Source organism: Thunnus albacares, chromosome 13 (assembly GCF_914725855.1).
Source record: "Thunnus albacares chromosome 13, fThuAlb1.1, whole genome shotgun sequence".
Lineage (NCBI taxonomy): Eukaryota > Metazoa > Chordata > Actinopteri > Scombriformes > Scombridae > Thunnus > Thunnus albacares.
Window position 1 is genome coordinate 22,504,084 of NC_058118.1, and position 19,362 is coordinate 22,523,445.

The following is a 19,362-nucleotide window of genomic DNA, read 5'->3' on the forward strand; positions in this document are numbered from 1 at the left end:
ATCTCTAGTCTCTATTTTTTCTGTTCTACTTATTTTTTATATCTGAGTTAGTCTGTTTAGTTATTGTATATAGTTAACCCATTAATTGCATGTTTCTTTTACCTTCTGCATTGTTTTTGTACTTTGATTTATGTCAAGTGGCTGCTGTAACACTCTAATTTCCCCTTTGGATTAATAAAGATCTATCTAGCCATGCATCCCTCCCAGTAGCTTTATTTAGAAGTAGGAACTGAAGTTATGCATGCTGTGGCTTGTCCGGTTAGTGATTTTCATTCAGTGAAATGAATGCAAATCACAGCTGCTTGCAAGGTGGAAAAAAAGTCACATGTTATTCATTACAGCATGTTTTCGAATGGAGTGATTTACGCGAATGTTCTTACAGACAAACAGACAAAATGTCGGACTCAGACTCTGATTCTGACTTCAGTGACTGTGAAGACATCAGACACCGGATGGATATTGTGAGTTATTAACCAGTCTTCAGAATGAGAGCATTTAGCTGACTTATTGTCTCTCTGTATGTCACTAATAAACTGCTTCTTCCCCTCAGACACGTAAGAACTCGAAGAAGAATGCAGCGATCACTTTAATACAACCATCAGGTACGGGACATTGATCTTTTAATAGACAATTCGTTAATATTCAGGGATATAATGCTATATTATATATTGTAACTATAATAGTTATTATAGTATTTACTAAAGTATGTGTATGCAAGGGTGAAGTACAAGTATTTTGACTGATGAATCAACATTCAACCAATCAAAGCAGACACTTAACTGTGAGCCTTCCTTTTAAATAAGAACGTGTTTCTGCGTTTGAGGAAAACGTCTTGGAAAGATTCTTGTGGCGATATGCCGTCAAATATTCAAATGAAGTATGAGAGAACATGTTCTGTTCTGTACACTGTGTGCAGACATTTATTACCACTTTGGCTTAAAGTTTTGACACATTTCAAAACACTTTAATGTCCAGAGTGATCAGCCAGTTTCTCTTAAAGTCATTGCAATATTCATTCATCTCCCTCTTGCATTCAAACATACCATACACAACACCTCACATACACCTCAACAAGTAACTTTTATTTGTTCAACCTGATTAACGTAGCCATCCACACTTGTAACTATATTGTCTGATGTCATAATGTTTTTCTGTCCTGTCTTAATGTTTCCTGACACATCCACCACTGACAACTGTCTTGTTATATGTTCTAATGTCTTTTGTTGTGTTATGTTATATTGTACCAATATAAAAAATAAATAAAAAAGATAAAAAAGAAAGATAATAAAAAATGTATATAATACATTTTAAGTCCTTTCTTCACCCAGATTTTGTATGATTGCTCTGTTTTCCTTGTATTTTAATGCTTCAAGAATAAATATTGTTGCTGCTGCTTAGATAAATAAATAAATAAATAAAGCTAATGTGCTAGGGAGCATCTCTTGCTGCCTTTTTCCCAACATCTGACATCATTTTCAAAACTGAGATTGTAAATCCTCTGTTGTGCTTTCAGTTTGGTGAAGCTACATGCATTTTCTGTATATTTTTGTTTTTCAGAGGAAGTTTATGATCGATGGAACCGTATCCCTGTTGCCGTGAAAAAGGAAGCTGAACAACTGTTGAAACTTTGTGCTTTCTGGCTTCCCATTCTGCTTCGTAATGGCAAGTTCAGCACCACAGCTTGCTGGGCTATAGAAATAGGTCTAATTGACTCAAAGTAAGTACAAATATAATTGCGATCCACCAATTAATAACATTTTGATTCTTCAAAGTTTAGATTATTAACAAGTTGTAATTGTCTCCTTCTAGTGACAGAGAAAATCTAACTATGAAGCACATACACAGGATAGAAACATTGGAAGCGATCCTCAAAGCTTTGGAGAAAGGAAGTGTAAGTTGATGTCACAAAACATGTTTTTAACCATAACTCAAGAATTCATACACTAAATATGACAAAGTTTCACACAAATGTCTAAAAGGATACAATGATGAAGTGATGACATTTCATATCCAAAAGGTCAACTTCACCGACATCATAATGCTCTGTAAAAACACTTTTCTGGCCGTTATTCAACGCCATAACTCAGGAACAGAAGAGGAGATTGTGACCATACTTCACATTTGGTCAGATACTGAATTGGTGACACTTATCTTGGGTGCCCACCTTGAAACTGTGGTGATTGTATTGATCTTCTGTGCTGCCTAGTTGAAGATGTGTGTGAAGCGTCCACGTTTTAGAATGTGTAGCTTTTTTGTAGCAACATCCATATCTGAAGCATCGTCTACTGTCATGGCTACAACTTTGTGTTCTTGTGAACACGTACAAGGACTTTGACTCCGTTTTTTGTTTCTCTCAATGAACGTACACACTAATAGACATACGGTAGAACAAGAATAACAAAGATGAAGCAAGGGGAAAGACAATGAACAGCAAGCTAGACAACAACAAAAGGAATAGTTTTCCAAATACACTTGACTAGGGAGGTTTGCTTACCTTTGAGTCTGGACAGACATTGATGTAAACTGTGACTTGAGTGGTTGGTGGAGGCATAAAACCACAAGGTGTTATTTCTAGTTATCTAGATATTTCACATCCTGCTTAATGTTTCTATGAAAAGTTTAGAACATATTCACAGTTTTCAAATGTCTTTTAAGCATTTTACATCTAGACTGTAGCAAAACTTTGGTGTTTGTGTTTATTGGTTACACAGGCTGTAATGGGTCTACAGTGCATCAGCTTTGATCTAATAGTTCTTGTTTTGTGATTTGTTCTCTGTTCCAGTTGAGAAAGGATCAAACTAAGAATGTTATCTGGATAAGCAACAAGTTTAACTTGGTAAGTCTGAAAAAAGAGATGCTGTGCATTGAATATGTAGATGTTATCAGTTAATATGGTTCTCCAATCAATGACAGAGACATGGCTGCCTTTTTCTAGTTTTTGGTTTAATCAGGAGAACAACAGCTAACAGAACACAACGACCAAGAAATAGAAACCTCTGAACATTTAAATATTAAAAGTTCTGTAGTACTAACGCCTCCAATAGGAGGTGTTTATTCAGCTCTTTGGTTTTTTGAGGCCTTTTGTGCTGCTCTTTTGCTGATTGCTTTATTTTGAAATAAATTTCTTAAAAATGGTGCTGGCTAAAATAATAACAATAATAACTTTTACATTTAATGCAGTCCAAAGCAAGAAGAAAGCCTGAAAAGTAGCATAAAGTTGTAGCGTAAAGTGCAATGATCAGTGGAGATAGTTGACTGGCTCTTTGACAACTTAATCTGATTGTGGCTTTGTATCATTAGCGTTCCCCAGAGGTTCTGGACGAAGCTTTATATTGGTTGGAGCAAACAGGAGACGCTTCTATCAGCCGCCGCATCCAGGAGCTCGGCCATCCAAACACCTGCTTCACAGCCCTGCACCTCATCTTCACAGAGTGTAAGATACAGTCACACTGCTACTCAGTAATGCACCTCAGGCCTCTCTGACATTTACAGAAGCTATTTTATACAAAAATATCTAGTAGTTCAAGTGAAGGGATAATAACATAACAGGCTTGAGCAGTTAGAGGATTCAGTGTCAATGTAATTTTATAAATTCTGTTTACTTATATAACTACATTTCATCTATTTTAAAGCAAAGAAATGTGCCTTGTGTCATCAGTTGTGCAAACACAGAAGCCTGTAGAACTTGTATGTAGATTGTTGGAATATGCTTTCATTCAATTAGTGTTTATTTTCAGGGTGAATGAACACAAACTCCTCTTTTACTTTCAATCAGATGCTCAGTATATCCGGGAAATGGGTAACAATTTGGAGAAGACAATGAGGGCACTGAAGCGGACAACCACTCAACCGCCAGACATTCGAATAGAGGTAAGACTCACTAGCATTCTCTACACTAGGGCTGGGAAATTAATCATAAAGTAACCGATATTATGACTCTCTAACTGACTTAATTTTATTCACATCGACATATTCGATAAAATGATCCCTTCATACAGAATGTCCACCTGTAGTTCAAAGCAATGTTATTACCCAAATGTGTCCAGTGAAGACAAAATAACTGAAGTATTGGAGAAATGCAGTTCGGGGTGGGTGCAGATGTTTCAGACGCAGCCAGTCTGTGAGACAAACATTAAAACTGTGTCACTGTAAAAGATGAGACGACAGAAACTTAAAAGTATTACTCAAATAAAAAATTACTTATTTTGATATTCGCAAGATATGTTAAACAGAGCCATATTTTACATTAATTTCCTGTTTTGACAAATACCTAGAAGTGTTCTTAACTACTGAATATGGTACATAAATACGACAAAGTCATAATCCAGGTTGTTGTCCAGTACAAATATCTAATAAGAGCTCCACTGTCAAACTTTGAACAGATCATCACGGATTAAATATTTTATTTATCCTGTGTCCAAATGTTTGTTTAAATTTGAATAAAATGTGTCTACCCTCATCCCTAAATGTTTTTTTCTTGTTCCTGTGGATAAAAACAAACTTTGGTTTGTCTTCTACCTCATCTAGAGAAGTGAAGAGATGAAGAAGAAAGGAAATGAGAGCTTTCAGAAAAATCAGTATGAAGAAGCTGTGAAGTTTTATTCCAAAGCCATCAAATATTAGTAAGTTTTAATATTTTAATATTTTCTTTTGGTGTCTTTTTTCAGTCTTGAAACTTGAATGTTTATTGGTGTTTAAAATGTTATATGGAGTTGTTTTACAAGTTTGAGTCACCAGTTTATAAGGTTCACCTGTGCATGCACATACAATTAATCCCAATCTTAGTGAAGTTTATGTATTTCCATTTTTGTTGACAGTTAATTTATACATGAAGGGGACAGATAGAAACACCTCTCGTTATAATACAAATCCACCACTGACTACAGCCTTAAAAGTGACTGAAGCAGCTGAACTGGCTAAATTAACATCGTCGACACAGTGGGGTTCTTGCAGGTTTATTGTTTCCTACTGGTTTATCTAATAATTAATTGTTAAATGTGTACTAACTGAATGTATTTCTTCTCCATCCAGCCCTGACAACCACAAATTGTATGGAAACAGAGCCCTATGCTATATCAGAAGTGAGAAATATCTGTAAGTACCACATCAGACTTCTCATTCTCTTTATTTGTAAATAATTGAAACAGCCAGTATAAGTACAAAGTTTTTTTGAGCCCTTCAGAGCAAAAGATTTCCATTGTCATATTTTGAAACCGTAATTAAAAGTGATGGTCCAAGAGCAACATTACTACATTATTACACCTTTATCAAGCGTCTCAGACTAGGAAATCCATCCTCCCTGGCCAAAAATTCTCAGTGATACTTTTTTTGGTCCTGATTTTAGGACAAAGAATAAAAGCATTTTATTATTGTTCTGAAGTTTGGAAATGACAACGCCAGTATTTAGAGGCGATAATGTGTGTTGAAATCATTCAAGTCCTGTTCAGAAGTTTGCTGTAGTCTAGGTGGTTTTACTGAAGCATGCTGGCACACTGGCGAACTTATCAACAGAGAGCAGATCTCAGTTGATGAGCTGACTCAGACAAAAAATAGCTGGGAACAAAAGGCAAGGAAGGGTAGTGGTGGTGGGGGCAGGTGGTAATCAGAGCTTAGGATGTGACACACAGTTTGTAAATGATAAGATCAAGGCCAAACCAGCAGGGGACAGGAAGGTGCTCCCAGATGTCGCATGATTAGCAAGTCTGCACTGCCAAGATGTGTATTTCTTCATCATGTGTTAGCTGGCAGTTGGTCTTCAGGCAGAGACAGTTGATGACACAGTAAATGATAAAGGGGCTGCATGTATGTAGCGCCTTTCTAGTCTTCTGACCTCTAAAAGCACTTTACACTACATGCCAGCATCCTCCCATTCACACACACATTCATACGCTGGCGGCACAACCTCCGGGAGCAATTTGGGGATCAGTATCTTGCCCAAGGACAGTTTGACATGTGGACTGGAGGAGCCGGGGATTAAACTGCCGATCTTCTGATTAGTGCTCTACCTCCTGAGCCAGTCGCACATGTTTTAGGAAAGTTCGAAGCTCATTAAAAGATGCCGTTACAATAAATTTCAGAGGGAGAATTTTTTTTTTTGAATGACTTTGTGCAAGATACAGATGAGAAAACACGCTGTTCCTGCAGAAACTGACATCCTCACAACCTTTACGCTTCTTTGTAACGGGGAACTGTGATGATTCTGTCAGGACCAACAGTTTGAGCCATAATAAATCAAACTTTGATCAACTCAAGGGTCCTATGTGAGAGTGGACTAGAACTTGTATTTTGAACACTATTGCTGTGTCTGAAGTCACAAACATCAACAAAACAAAAAATATCATTGTCAAACTCTCTCCCAGGAGTCGTTCTTCTCTGTTGAAAGTGAATGAAGGAAGCTACGAATGATTCTGAAACACTTGATAAAAAGTAGGCCAGTGTCAGTATGAGTCACACAGTAGAGCAAGAGTGAACTTTTAGCTGTTGCAGGAAATGTGATTTTTTTTTTTCTTCTAATTTTAATGGCTCATCTTAAGAAATGTTTTAATCCAAACATGAATTTTTGATTTTACAGAAAAGCGGTTGGTGATGGAAAACGTGCTACTCTCATAAAACCACTCTGGGCAAAGGTACTCATCCCTTTTATGATCCCAACACAGTAATGTAGGAAGAAAGAAAGTGAAATATACTGAAAAAGTGACCCTGATCCTACATTTGTTACACAGAAGTTAAGTGTGTCATGAGCCGATCAGCTCATGACATCCTTAACATCCGTTTGAACACCATGGCAACGAACAAAGCTTTGAAGCATTCGATTCAGCCCTATATGACATGAATTCTTTGATCCCAGTTATTTTGTGTACAAATTTGTATTTTTGTTCTTTATTCTGTAATATATTTTCAATGTTATTTGCTTTTGAGAGAGCTCTTCATAATACCCAATGCATATAGTGTTAGTTTCAATATATCGTATTATTGATATTGATTTGAGACAGGCTTGAAAATATGTACTGATCCAGTGGTTGTAGCTAAACCCATAGGTGGGACTAAAAGTATTTATTCAGTGACACACACCGGAGTCTGTTTTATACCTTTGAACTTGAAGTTGAGCCAATCTGGGCTCAAAAAGTTGTACTACAACACAGACACAAGTGAAATGTACATACATTCATCGTCCACAGATGATGAATCGTTATGACTTTGGTGATCCCTTAACTTTTCCTTTCGCACCATTATCGGGTCAGAGTTTTAATTTTCCCAATACTCAAAAATGTACTTCCTGCCAGTAACTGATATGTCAAACAATAATTACGATTAGGAAGTGAAGGCATGTGAATGTTTTGTTTGCAGGGTCACTACCGATACTGTGAAGCCTTGTTCTCCATGGGAGAAATCAACATGGCGATCGAAGCCAACAAGTCAGCCCGGAATCTGTGTAAAGATGATAAAGAGTCAATCAAAGAACTGGAACAGCAACACATGAAATTCATTGACTCACGACAACAGTCTGGAAAAGCTGTTAATAAGATTAATGCAGCAGCAGCACCGCACAAAAAGGTTAGTGACTCTTTTGTTCGTTTTATATTTCTCCAACAATAATTCAATAGATATCAATGTTAATCAATGTTATCAGTGACTAACTGAAAATACGGAGCGCCCCATTGAGACAGTAGGTCACTAAATGAATGTGTGATTAGTCCAATCCAAAAGAACTGATATATTTGGGTCTAGAGCCACAGTGAGTAATTGATTAGCTGACCTAAAGGAAATTAATTGGCAACTGATCACAATTAATTGTAATCAGGATTTTTCAGTTAATTGAGAATATAATCAATAAGTCCTAAATGGGACAAACATGGTACAATCTCTGAACTGAAGAGTGTTTTAGGTCATATTAACATGGGGGATAAATATCAGTCTGAAAAAGCTCTTTGTAACTAAAATAGGTGAAAGAAGAGATTTAAGCCTTTTGTTTTGTTAGCATGGCGGCTCTGTCGATGGCAGTGTCGGTTGGTCCGCCCACCATGTTTTTGTCCAGATGAAATATCTCAACTACTGTTTGATAGATTGGCATGAAATTTGTACAGGCATTCATGTTCCCCAGAGGATGAATCCTACTGAATTTGGTGATCTCTTGACTACTTCTGTAGCTCCATCATCAGGTCAAAGTTTTTACTTGACTCAGTATCCTACTGGTTAAGACACAGGCCATACAACCGCAACGTCTGCATTTCAAATGACTTTGATGATCACCTCACTTTTCCTATAACGCTAGTTTCATACACACATTCCCGCCCTCCTCAGGATGAATTGTAATAACTTTGTTGGTCCCCTAACTTTTCATCTGGTACCATCATCAGGACAAAATTTCATTTTGTACAACAATTTGGTTGAAGACCAAATGCCTGCAAAACTAATGACATCAGCACGTTAGCATGTTGATATTAGCATTGAGTTCAAAGCACAACACCACAGAGCTGCTAGCGTGGCTGTAGACTAAAAAATTGTCAGTGTGAAGAGACAACTTTTACTACTTAATTGGCACATTTGTCAGTTTGTGTGGACATTAGCAGAGGTTTGATGATGTTCAGAGTTGATAATGAAATTGTTGTGTGTTGACAGCTCAGCGGGGCTGTAATGAAGAAGCCGACCCAACAAGGTAAGTTTGTTATAACAGCCTTTCTGATGCAGTTTTTTTTTTGTTTTTTTTAATCCAGGTTCGGATCCTGGTAGCAGTAAACAAACAAACAAACACAATTTTGTGCCTTTTGAGGCTTAAGCTCACTGTATCAAAAGAAGCTGCTAGCTGCCGTCTCCCCATAAGTGTCATGTTTGTACAAGGAGGTGGTTGTTCTTGAAGGGTGAGTGCTATGCTTCCGTAAAAATGCTAACCCGCCATCACGGGCCTGAACGGAGTTAATGTCATATGAGCATCACCGCTCACTTGTGCATTCCCCGTTTGGGACGTGCGCTGTGAGCAATGGCAGCGACTATTTACTTAGCCAGTGTGACTTCAATAGCCTATTATATATATATGGAAGCCGAGAAAGAGCGGGCCTTCCCCCGTGTTTTAAATTGAACAGCAGAAGTGAAAACTGGATTTATCAAAATGCTGAAACCTTCTGGAAACAACCTGCTGAAACGGGCAGACACATTATTTGCCTCAAAAAGATAGAACGCACCCAATAAGTTATGCTGTTTACTCTGGCATCATGTTGGCTAAAATGTTGGTGATATTCTTATGTAAACAAACACGCATGTAAACACAATGGGCAATATCGAGGTCAGCAAAAATGATCAAGGTCATGTCCATATATTGTATGATAAGTCAATATATGGACATGATAATTTGGATAATTACATTATCATACGAAAAGTCGATGACTTAATTATCATGAAAGGCCTCTGTATAGTGTCCTGTGGTGGGTTTTTTATTTTATATCCGTTTTAGAGATAAAATGCAGGTTCGGGCCTCTATCCTGGTGTTTTGAATCAACTTGGAACATCCTTAACTCTGAGTATTAAGAAGTACTCAGAATTGTAGTAATTGATTTAGCCAACACAAGCTGATAGCAGATCTCAGTGGATTTTATTCTCATGACATTATTATCATCATAAAAACTTAATGGCAAATATTCTCTCTGCAGTGAAAAAAGACAGGACCCCACAGGCAGATGGCAACACTAAAGACTCTAAACCATCAAGGAGGTCAGTTGAAGTTCTGTTTTCAGTATCGGTGTTCATGAATCATGTCACACCTTTTTAAATTATTTAAGTTGATTCCACTAGGACTGCAATTTTCTTCCCCTACTTACTGTTATTGATTTAAAAAATGCATGAAAACTGCGCAGATGTTGAGAAAAGGAAAGCTGGAGCTATTGATGACGATGTACTTTGGTTTTTTGGTGACTGTACTGAGAGATAAATCCTAGTGTGAAAACTATAATTTGAATAAAATTATAAACAGATGCAAATCATATCATTACAACATTTTTCTCTTCAGTTTGTCCCTACAGTATTAAGATATTTAACTCTGCGGCCATTTTAACTAGATGTGAGTTTTCCTTTCGAATAATTTTCAAAGTAAGTGATGGGGCCCATAATCCACAGTGTGTCCACACAGTCATTTTATGCAAAAAATGCATTTAAAAAGTTTATCTGAAGATTATACGAGGCTTCAGCCGTCTGAGTTAGTCATATCAAGTGGATATTTGCCACATTTACAGTTTTTTAGCATCAAATTCCTTCTTTGTGTTTCCCTGCTGAGCTGCATTGGCCAGATGGCCAGTAGGTAGGAAGGACAGGAAAATGAGATTAAATACTCAAACAAGAAGTTTTCTGCTATTGATTGTTTTTAATTATTGTTTTTAATTTAATTATTTAGCAGAGTGGCAGAAAGTGTTTTGGCTACAACTTGGATTGTATAGCTGATTAAAAGTTCTGTACTTCCAGTGAGTCTTTTCCAAAGAATGGAAAAGGAGACTCAAACCCTGCAGCAAAGAAGAAATCAAAGAGCAGAAATGGTTCGTCTGAAGATGAGGTAAGGCTGCATTTTACATATGTAGTCAAGAATATATTTAAATTATTTTTGTAAGGAGCTCTGCTCCTGTTATGAAGACAGATGCATGTGAACATGACGCTGCGTCATGTGAACATGACGCTGAGTCATGTGAACATGATGCTGTATCATGAGCGGCAACGTTCAGTGTGCTGATGAGTCAATCCACAGAAAATAAATCAGCAGGAATTGTTTTTTATGGAAATACACCGAAGATTTGCTGGTGTTAGCTTCTAAAGTGTGAATATTTAAAGCTTGTCACGCCAAAGCATAAAAACTGGAGCTTGAATGTAGCCACAACTTGGAAATATATTATGTTATTAGCTGTTATTTAAGTCATAACAGTATCACTGAATGAAATGGCTGATGTGCTGTGATGTGTGTTCTCTTTTAAAATCAGAAAGTGGCTGATACTAAATCAGATGTGTGTAGAGAGTTGAGATCTATGGTGCATGACGCCCATACCGCCCTGACCGACCTCCGCAGCCGGAACGCTGAGCAGGCCTTCAGCCGGGCACTGGCCTTAGTGGATACCAGTACACCCAAGGTAATCATACCAGTGCCAAAGCTCAAGTACTTTCTGCTGTTCCACAAGTTATTTTGTGAGCAGATTGAGGTAATTATCTAGTGTGCGTAGATTTTTTTATGTATTGGATTGTTGTAGACATTATGTAAATGTGTGTTCCAAAAATAAAACCAGGCAACTTTATGCACAAAATACATGAGAGGACTTACAAATTTAAATTCAGCTGCACAAATTTCCTATTATTGATTCTCACAGGGGAAATTCACTTGTTACAGCCCCTCAAAATAACAAGAAAAAGAGTGAGTGAGTGATAAATAAAAACCATATTAATAAAAGCTACTGTATTTACACTATATCACATGTATAGATATGACCAGCAGTGATAATACACACGGTGTGTAGCATTTTACTAAAATATTGCACTGGAAATTTGATAATTGCACAAAAAGAAAATGGGATAAAGTCTTACTGCACAAGGGTGAGACATAAGATAAATATGATGATAAATAAATGACAAAATGATAAATAGATGGATAAATAAGATATATTGCCTGAGATATAATGTGCTAAGTAACTGTGATGTTATAAGTGGTGGGTGAAGGTGACAGAGACAAGAGTTTGTTTGACTGTTTGTCCACGAGGCACCGCCCAGACAACTGTGTCACTTTTGTAATTTATTTCCAGCGGGAGACGTTTTGTTGCAGGCCGTCCTCCCTCTCTTTCTCTACTGATATTTCCTGTCAGTCGACACTATCAACTATCAAATACAGGCAAAAAAATGTTTCAAAAATATCATGAAAAACCTGTGAATTTATCCTGCTTTGACAGTGGATAATTTGGTTTTTTTGTGTTCACATTTTCACACGTCCTCTTAAATTATCAGTTGCAGTTTAAGAACCGCATCAAGGTTTAAAGTTAACTGCTAATGGGTTTGAGCTGTAAAAGACACAAGAATAATACGTTTGCCTTTTGCTTTTCTCAGGAATTTGGACTTTCCACTCTGGATGTGCCGTTGTTGCTGTTTGGCCGTGCATCTGCTTTGACGGAAATCGGCCAGCCTGAGGTAACTCACAGATAGTCTTGTTAGAGGCGGAAGGCAAAAGCTCATCTGTTACACTATTTATAAGATTAAAAACTTATCCTGCCCATATCATGACTCACATACAAGGCAAAAATGTGACTTTTACACATTAGGTCTATGTCTGTGGAGTAAATAATGTGGATAGATTGCTGAGAACCTTGATGCAAAAATTAGTTCAATAATGAAGACAAAAAAAACAATGTTCCTGAAACGACTAAAGCCTTTATGACATAGAGGTCTCATTTACCACTGTCCCATGTTGACATACAGACAAGCGCCAGTTGCGAGCTTTATGAATAACCGCACCTATTTGTCCGGAAGTGACAGGGAAGGTTGTCAGTAACACTGTACCTCAATCGTTAAAGCTGTGTTCGCATTACATCTGTTGGGCCGTGGCTACAAGTTTGGCTATCAGCAATAATTAATGATTATCAAAGATAATCGTTAATTATTAAAATCAATAAAATTATTAATAAGAATTAAAAATGGGGCACCACCCAAATCACCATATCAGTAGTTAGTTATGGTTAAATGATTTGGAGTTCTTTACAGAGCAGGGGTTGGCAAAACTCATTCTTGTGCAACATTAAAACAGACAACAGGTATATCCAAAAGCATTTATTTAACAAAGGGTAAAAGCAACACACAATACTAATCTAGCTAAGTGTACCTATATACAAGTGTGAGTGTGTGTGTGTGTGTGTGTAGGGAAGACAATAGCAAGATGGCTGCAGTCACCTGGTGACTGAGCACATGGCATGCCGACAATTTGGCTGATAAAGGGAACTACAGAGATAAAAGGGCCAGACCATGTGGTGTCTTGAACCACATGTGCTGCCTGAACCAAAGTTTGCCAAACAAGGTTTTAACCTCTTAACTGTGTGGTTCTCTATTCAAGGCCAATTGGTGTATGCTAAAGGTGCCAGGTTAAAATGAGGTTAGTTGCATGCAAGGCCTAGTTACTGGATGTAACATGTGTTAAGCCTGCTAACATTAACCTAGTGGTGTGGCTATGCAGCAACCTGACTATAAGCAACAAGGACATCACAACAACAGTTCAATGTATAACCTTAACCAAATCAATTCACGTACAGTACATTGTTTGAGTTAAACATTCTTGCTTAGCTGTACTATGCCTCACTGTGTTGCTAGGCTATGCCCAGTTGTTACCAGTCCATGAAGGAAGAGATGCTTTGTGGCGTTCTGCTTTGTAACCGGTGAATCCGTGGGTGAGTCAGGCCGAGAAGGCTTCGGCTCTGAAGCTGAAAGATGCAGGCCTTGCTGGGGAGACAGCACTCCAGTCGTGCAGAGGGCCCAGGTCGCTCCTTTGTGCAGAGTTAGTGGCAAGCTAACTCCATTTCGCGACTCCTGTACTTGTTAAACTGGCCAGCAGATTTGTGTGTTAACTGCTGGCACAAGGCAGGCTCTCACGTCCTCTGCTGTAAAGAAGACTGTGTGTGTCTGCTGTGAGCAGGCCACACAAGAGAGCAGAGAACTGCTCTAGCAGCTGCTGGAGGTGTGAAAGAGCAAGCAGCTGCTCCTGCAGCTGAAGGAGAAAGAGAGCAAGGAGCTGCTCCTGCTGCAGCTCGTGGAGAAAAGAGAAAGATAAGAGGGGAATCTCTAGTTTTGATAACCTGGATCCATGGGTGAAGCTTCACACTTTGGGTGCGGACCCCCAGGGGTCAGGTTTCTTGGAGTCTTGAAACATGTGGTAAACTGTGGTCCACATGTAGTCCCAGCACATCTTACCTTTATACCATGAGTGATCAATTGGGTTTCACCTGAAGAAATTGGTTGATGTCTGATCATAGCCATTGATTGTTGTCCAGCCGATTTAACTGTTACTCTATTGGGTAAAATGTGTGTCCAACTGGTCAAATTAAGTTCAGCTCTGCTGTCTGTCATGGTGTTTTTTCCTCACACATCAGCACCTGATTGTGACTTATTCGACTGTTTGTCTCAACTTTTCTTTTTTCCCTGATGTTGTGGCGTGCTACTCTGATTAATTACTGCAAATTGAATGCACAATGTGATCTATCTACAGCAGGTTGAATGCTTACCACAAGTCATGGTGGTATTATATGGGCAGGATATTTGGAGCCTTTCTAACATTAAGAGTTGTATAAATGAAATGAACTGTCTCAGTCTTTACATGTGTGGTTGCTTTTTGAAACAGGAACTTGCAGAAGCTCAAAAACTTCTGGAGAAGATCAAATCATTTGAGGAGAGGACGTTTCAGTGTCTGGTTTACTACGCTGTTGGGAAGGTGTATGTCAAAGAGAACAGGTACTGTAGCTTCCAGTCTTGTGGTGTTTTGTGTCATCCATTTAGATCTCGTGCTGTTTCAAGCTGTACAACCAACGTGTCTCTTCTTTGAACAGGTTTGCAGTTGCTCTCGAACAGTTTTCAGATTCCCTGCAGATGGTCAAGAATCAAATAACGCCGGGTAAACTCACCTGGCCTTTAACAATAGAGATTGTTAAAGAAACGCAGCAAGACTATTTTAAGGTATGTTGTCATTAATCATATGTTTTATATCTGACAAACCATTTTAAGTACATTTTTAAATATTATTCAGGTAGCATGTAAGTTTTTGTGCATAGGACAACATCCAGTGTCTTAAAGTATTAACATCTCCTCACTAATTACGCTGAAACTAATACGATTTTTTGACACTGATGAACAGAACAGACTTAAACGCATAGCTCTTGGATTGTATCTCTATTACAGTATATATATGTATATAGTATTCACCCCATTTGCTATGACACCGAAATCATCTCTCAAGTGTCATAATATGAATGGAGATCACCTATGTGTAATCGAGGGACAGTTGGGTGATATATCAAGTTAATTTGATGAATTACAGTTTTTGTGTTTGCACACTTTGTAATAACTCGATTTTTTACATTGCAAACATTTAACAAAGTTCACAAAAATAATTATTTTCAGACAAAAAGAAACATAAAACACTAACAACTGTGATGTGAATAGTTCTAGTAATCCCATTTCTCTGAGTTGAAATATGTATGATGAGATTGCACCTATATTTTATGGTGTTGTATTTTGTGAAGCACGTCATAACTGGTTTTGAAAGGCACTACAGAATAAAGGTTTACTTACTTTACTAGTTTGCTAGATGTTTTTTGGTATTAGTCTTCTCTCTTCAGTGTCAAAAAATGCAAATAATGCTTTTGTTGTTCAGTATTGTAAAAAAAGGATAAATAGTCTTTCATAGGCATTATATATATTTAAATATGTTTATCCATATCAATAAACTGAAACAATGGAATTCATTCAAGTAAAATGTCATACTGCATCCATGGCTCACATTTCACTTAATATTTATCCTAAGTTTGACTTGTGTTTTCTGTTTTCAGGAAATTCTTGAGAGTGCTATAGAATTGTGCAAATTTCCGCCTATTCCTGATGCCATTTGTCGACATGAGAAATGCCATGGCCATTTGAAAACGGAAATCTATTTCACTGACCCAGATTTTAAGGTAAATGGCGGCAGTTAAACAAAGCCAGAAATTTTAAAGATTAAAAGTACTGACATAATTCAAACTAATGTGCTTCTTTGTGCAGGGCTTCATTCAAATACGCTGCTGTCAGAGTTGCGTCATTGAATATCACATCACCTGTTGGAAGATGCTCAAGACATCATCCTTCTTTGAAAAGAATGAAAAGGTTACAATTACATTTTGTCCTTTGGCAGACACTTATCCAAAGTGACTTACAAACAAGGCAAGACAATCAAGGGTTAGAGGACAGTGACTCTGAAGGACCACAAACTCACTAGTAGCTGACCTGGTACAAGTGCAGTGAGAGCTTTTTGTTGTTGTTGCTGTTTTTTAAATATATAAAGTAAGAAACAACAGGAAGTGCATAAGAAATAACATAAACATAAGCGAAATTTAGATTTCATAAGTGCATTTCTTTTTGCTCAACCTTTGGTAAAGTTAAAATTTAGCTGTATTTCAAATAGCTGCATTTTTTCATTTTGGACAGAGAGGGTAGCTGTTGAAATTGTTTATTTACGTGTTATATTTGTGTTGCAGGAGTTCCTGCAAGAAGCGTGTTTGACTCCAGACTGTGTCGGTCAAATCTGTAGTATCAGAATCTTTGGTCCAACAGGCCTGGTGAAATGTAAGGTAAGGACGTTCAGTGGAGGTGAATTTGGCTCTTAGACTTCCTATGCTGGTTTATCACATGAACAATGTTGACCTGAGTTGTTTCTCTTTCCAGTTTGAAGTTGCCATCACTAAACCTCAGACTCCAAAGAAGCCAAGAGTGAATCAGAAATGTACAAGGTGAGGCTGCAGTCAAATAACAGTTGATGCTGAGTCATTATGACGATATGAAAATATGAAGCAGCTGCCAGAAGAGAGGGTAGTTTTCTCTGTCAGTGCAGCTTCTTACACTCTTTAACGTGTTTTGATTTCAGCCTTTTTTGGCTAATTATAGAAAAAAAAGATAAAATCAATAGCAATTATTGAACTACATATGCATAAGTTTGATATGAGTCATTCAATTTGCCAAATAACTCATACGTTTCCGTATTCTGTCATTATGAATTAATAATTTGCATATCAATTGGAATTTGATAGCCAAACATAGTAAAATGCTCAAAACCCTTTTAAAAGTTTATTTTTTCAGTTCAGTCATTAATTAATTTATTTATAGACAGATTAAAAATGAGTTAAACTAATAACCCATTCAGACAGACATTGACACAGATTAAAGTGGAAATTGCTTGAGTCTTTCTAAACAGATAAAAATGGCGTAAGGGATATCTCTATGGTCTAAGGCTGGTGACCGTTGTTGCATGACATCCTCTCTCTCTCCTCATATCTATGTTCAGCTATTGAAAACAGACAAAAAGGAACTGTCTTTAAAAAAGCACGCATACTTATAAATGATGTCTTCAGTTGATGCGCTTACAGCAAAAAGCATCATGAGCAGCACTAAGTACCTGACAAGTGCTTTACTCTAAATAACGACTTTTTCCTTTTAATTATCAGTGTCAAGAAGTTAAAATCAAAGGAAGAACGCAGACTCAAGAGGAAGCAGCATAAGCAGTCATTTCAAGATAACCTGACTATCAGGGACGAGATTCTGCTGCAGAAAGACGACTCAGCAACCCACAGTCAACAGAAAGGTACTGCTTCTAACTTTATCACAATTGCTGGTGGTGTCGCGTCCAGCTGCAGACCTTTCCACTGATTTCCTGTCATCTCTCCACTGTTGGCTATCTAATAAAGGCATAAATCATATGATGATAATAGTAACTTTTCATTTAAAAACTTTTGGTTACCAGGGTAATCCCGGTTCTCTGAAACCCAACTGAGATATCTCACTTTGGGAAGCACCATCTGGAGTGACCAATCATGAAAGCTCCAGTACCACTATGTCTGTCAGGAGACAGACCAGTCATCTGCAATTTCATGGCCCGTCCCCCCTTTATAAATGCCTGTGGTGCCCCACACAGCATTCTCAAGCATATTGCTTCCACGTACCCTACATATGCAAGCAGAGCAGTGTTGTGAGATACCTCACTCGGGTCCAGAGATTTGGGGTTACCCTGGTAACCAAATGTTCTCTTTCAAACCTTGCTTGGTATCTCACTATGGGATTTGTGGCCTACTCCTGAATAGCACGCTCCGAAACCCAGAACACCTTGAACCAGGAGGGTTGACACCATGAGCCCTCCCCATGGGCTAGCACAAGGGTTGGGTACCATTCACATTTGAACCGAAACTGCTATGGTACCTGGAATTCAGTACTGACTTATTTCAGTTCTAAGAAATAAGTCCAAACTTCTCAACAACTTCAACATTATTTATTTAGAATATTTTGTTGTGTAAGGTAGGACAAACAATAATAAATCAATAACAAACACGGTAAAACAAAAGGTAAAACAGCACCTGTTGCAGATGTGCTGTTTGCCGAAAATGTACCAAGAGCCCGACGACGACGACGACGACCTTCATCAAACATCTCAATGCGGCTGTTTCTGTTTGTACTTTTCCTCTCTGCAGTATTTCTAACTGATCTGCTGAACAAATAGCTCCAAATATCGCCTAGTTTTTGACTAGTTGACTAGTTTTTAAGAATAGCACCGCTAACAAAGCTCTGCTAACTCAGCAATAAACGCATTTAATTTCCTATAAGTTCTTCACAATAAAAGTCTTCTGTTAGTTTGTCAGTGGAAAGCTTTTAATATGAAGCAGCAGCAGCAGGAAACTTTTTCATCAGCAGTAACTTGACAGGACTCCGATATGGCTAAAAGTGATCAGGAAAAAGTAAAATATGGCAAAGCATACAGCAACATGTTGGGGCATTGATGAGCCAGTACATCCGCTCCTAGCAGTGCATCTTCTGTTAACTAAAAGAACAGAGGACACTGCACATTTTTGCATGATGCTAAGAGGTCTACGGACGCCCGGCTGTTCAATTTACTGGGAACATGCACCGTGCATAATGACAGCAGCACATCATCAGACTGTGGGCCAGTCTGTGTAATGTTAGGGAGCATGTGCCTCCTGCAGGTTTATATAAGCCACTGCTGTCAACTTGTCTGCCCTGACCAAAACATGACAAAAATGTTTGCCAGGAAAACTGGGTAATTTAGGTAATTTATATGAGCATGACAGAGCCTTGGGGGGCCAGATCCCATTCACAGACCTCACCTTGAATACAGCTCCCCACCCTGTCAATGAAGCATCTGTTGTCACTGTTCCCAAGGGAGTGCCGGTGGTGAACACCCATGTTTCTCCATTGATGGAGAGTCAAGAGATATTCTGAGGTGCTAGTGAAATTTCTGTGTTCAATCTTGTGAAAGAAAAGCCAAAAAAGAAACAGAACTTATTTTGAGGCCCAAATACTCTGTATTCTGACTGGGAGATAAGAGATTGATACTGAAGCCCAACCGGAGAGGCTGCTTAATCTTGTCTTGAATCTGGGGCCCTTAAAACTCCTACTGCATCCTCTTGCCACCATAGCTGCAAAGCCCGGTTTAGGTTGCAGTGGTGGGTGAGGTGTTGTCTTGTGGGGAAGGCAGAGATCTAAGGCCTCCCTCTGCTTATTTCTCAGGTTGCTAGCCTACTGCATAGAGGTAAGAGCCTCCACAAATAAGCCCTTAGCTTTTGATGGGTCACATGGGGAATCCATTAAGACCTGTTCATCCTGGTCTGGCAG

The 19,362-nt window shown here is 38.2% G+C and overlaps 1 protein-coding gene across 1 annotated transcript in view; it reads left to right on the forward strand.

Moving 5' to 3' along the window:
- The window catches only part of LOC122995093 (E3 ubiquitin-protein ligase TTC3-like), a 41,196-nt gene that overhangs the window by 1,898 nt on the left and 19,936 nt on the right, over nucleotides 1-19,362 (forward strand). The window contains exons 3-25 of the mRNA XM_044370103.1: nucleotides 383-461; nucleotides 551-602; nucleotides 1,558-1,717; nucleotides 1,810-1,891; nucleotides 2,783-2,836; nucleotides 3,301-3,433; nucleotides 3,776-3,870; nucleotides 4,528-4,622; nucleotides 5,032-5,094; nucleotides 6,572-6,626; nucleotides 7,348-7,554; nucleotides 8,620-8,656; nucleotides 9,645-9,705; nucleotides 10,450-10,537; nucleotides 10,956-11,102; nucleotides 12,064-12,144; nucleotides 14,339-14,448; nucleotides 14,544-14,670; nucleotides 15,543-15,665; nucleotides 15,751-15,852; nucleotides 16,224-16,316; nucleotides 16,411-16,475; nucleotides 17,187-17,323. Coding sequence (XP_044226038.1) covers nucleotides 396-461; nucleotides 551-602; nucleotides 1,558-1,717; nucleotides 1,810-1,891; nucleotides 2,783-2,836; nucleotides 3,301-3,433; nucleotides 3,776-3,870; nucleotides 4,528-4,622; nucleotides 5,032-5,094; nucleotides 6,572-6,626; nucleotides 7,348-7,554; nucleotides 8,620-8,656; nucleotides 9,645-9,705; nucleotides 10,450-10,537; nucleotides 10,956-11,102; nucleotides 12,064-12,144; nucleotides 14,339-14,448; nucleotides 14,544-14,670; nucleotides 15,543-15,665; nucleotides 15,751-15,852; nucleotides 16,224-16,316; nucleotides 16,411-16,475; nucleotides 17,187-17,323 — 2,233 coding nt within the window. The 5' untranslated portion in view covers nucleotides 383-395. The remainder of the gene's footprint in view (nucleotides 1-382; nucleotides 462-550; nucleotides 603-1,557; nucleotides 1,718-1,809; nucleotides 1,892-2,782; nucleotides 2,837-3,300; nucleotides 3,434-3,775; nucleotides 3,871-4,527; nucleotides 4,623-5,031; nucleotides 5,095-6,571; nucleotides 6,627-7,347; nucleotides 7,555-8,619; nucleotides 8,657-9,644; nucleotides 9,706-10,449; nucleotides 10,538-10,955; nucleotides 11,103-12,063; nucleotides 12,145-14,338; nucleotides 14,449-14,543; nucleotides 14,671-15,542; nucleotides 15,666-15,750; nucleotides 15,853-16,223; nucleotides 16,317-16,410; nucleotides 16,476-17,186; nucleotides 17,324-19,362) is intronic.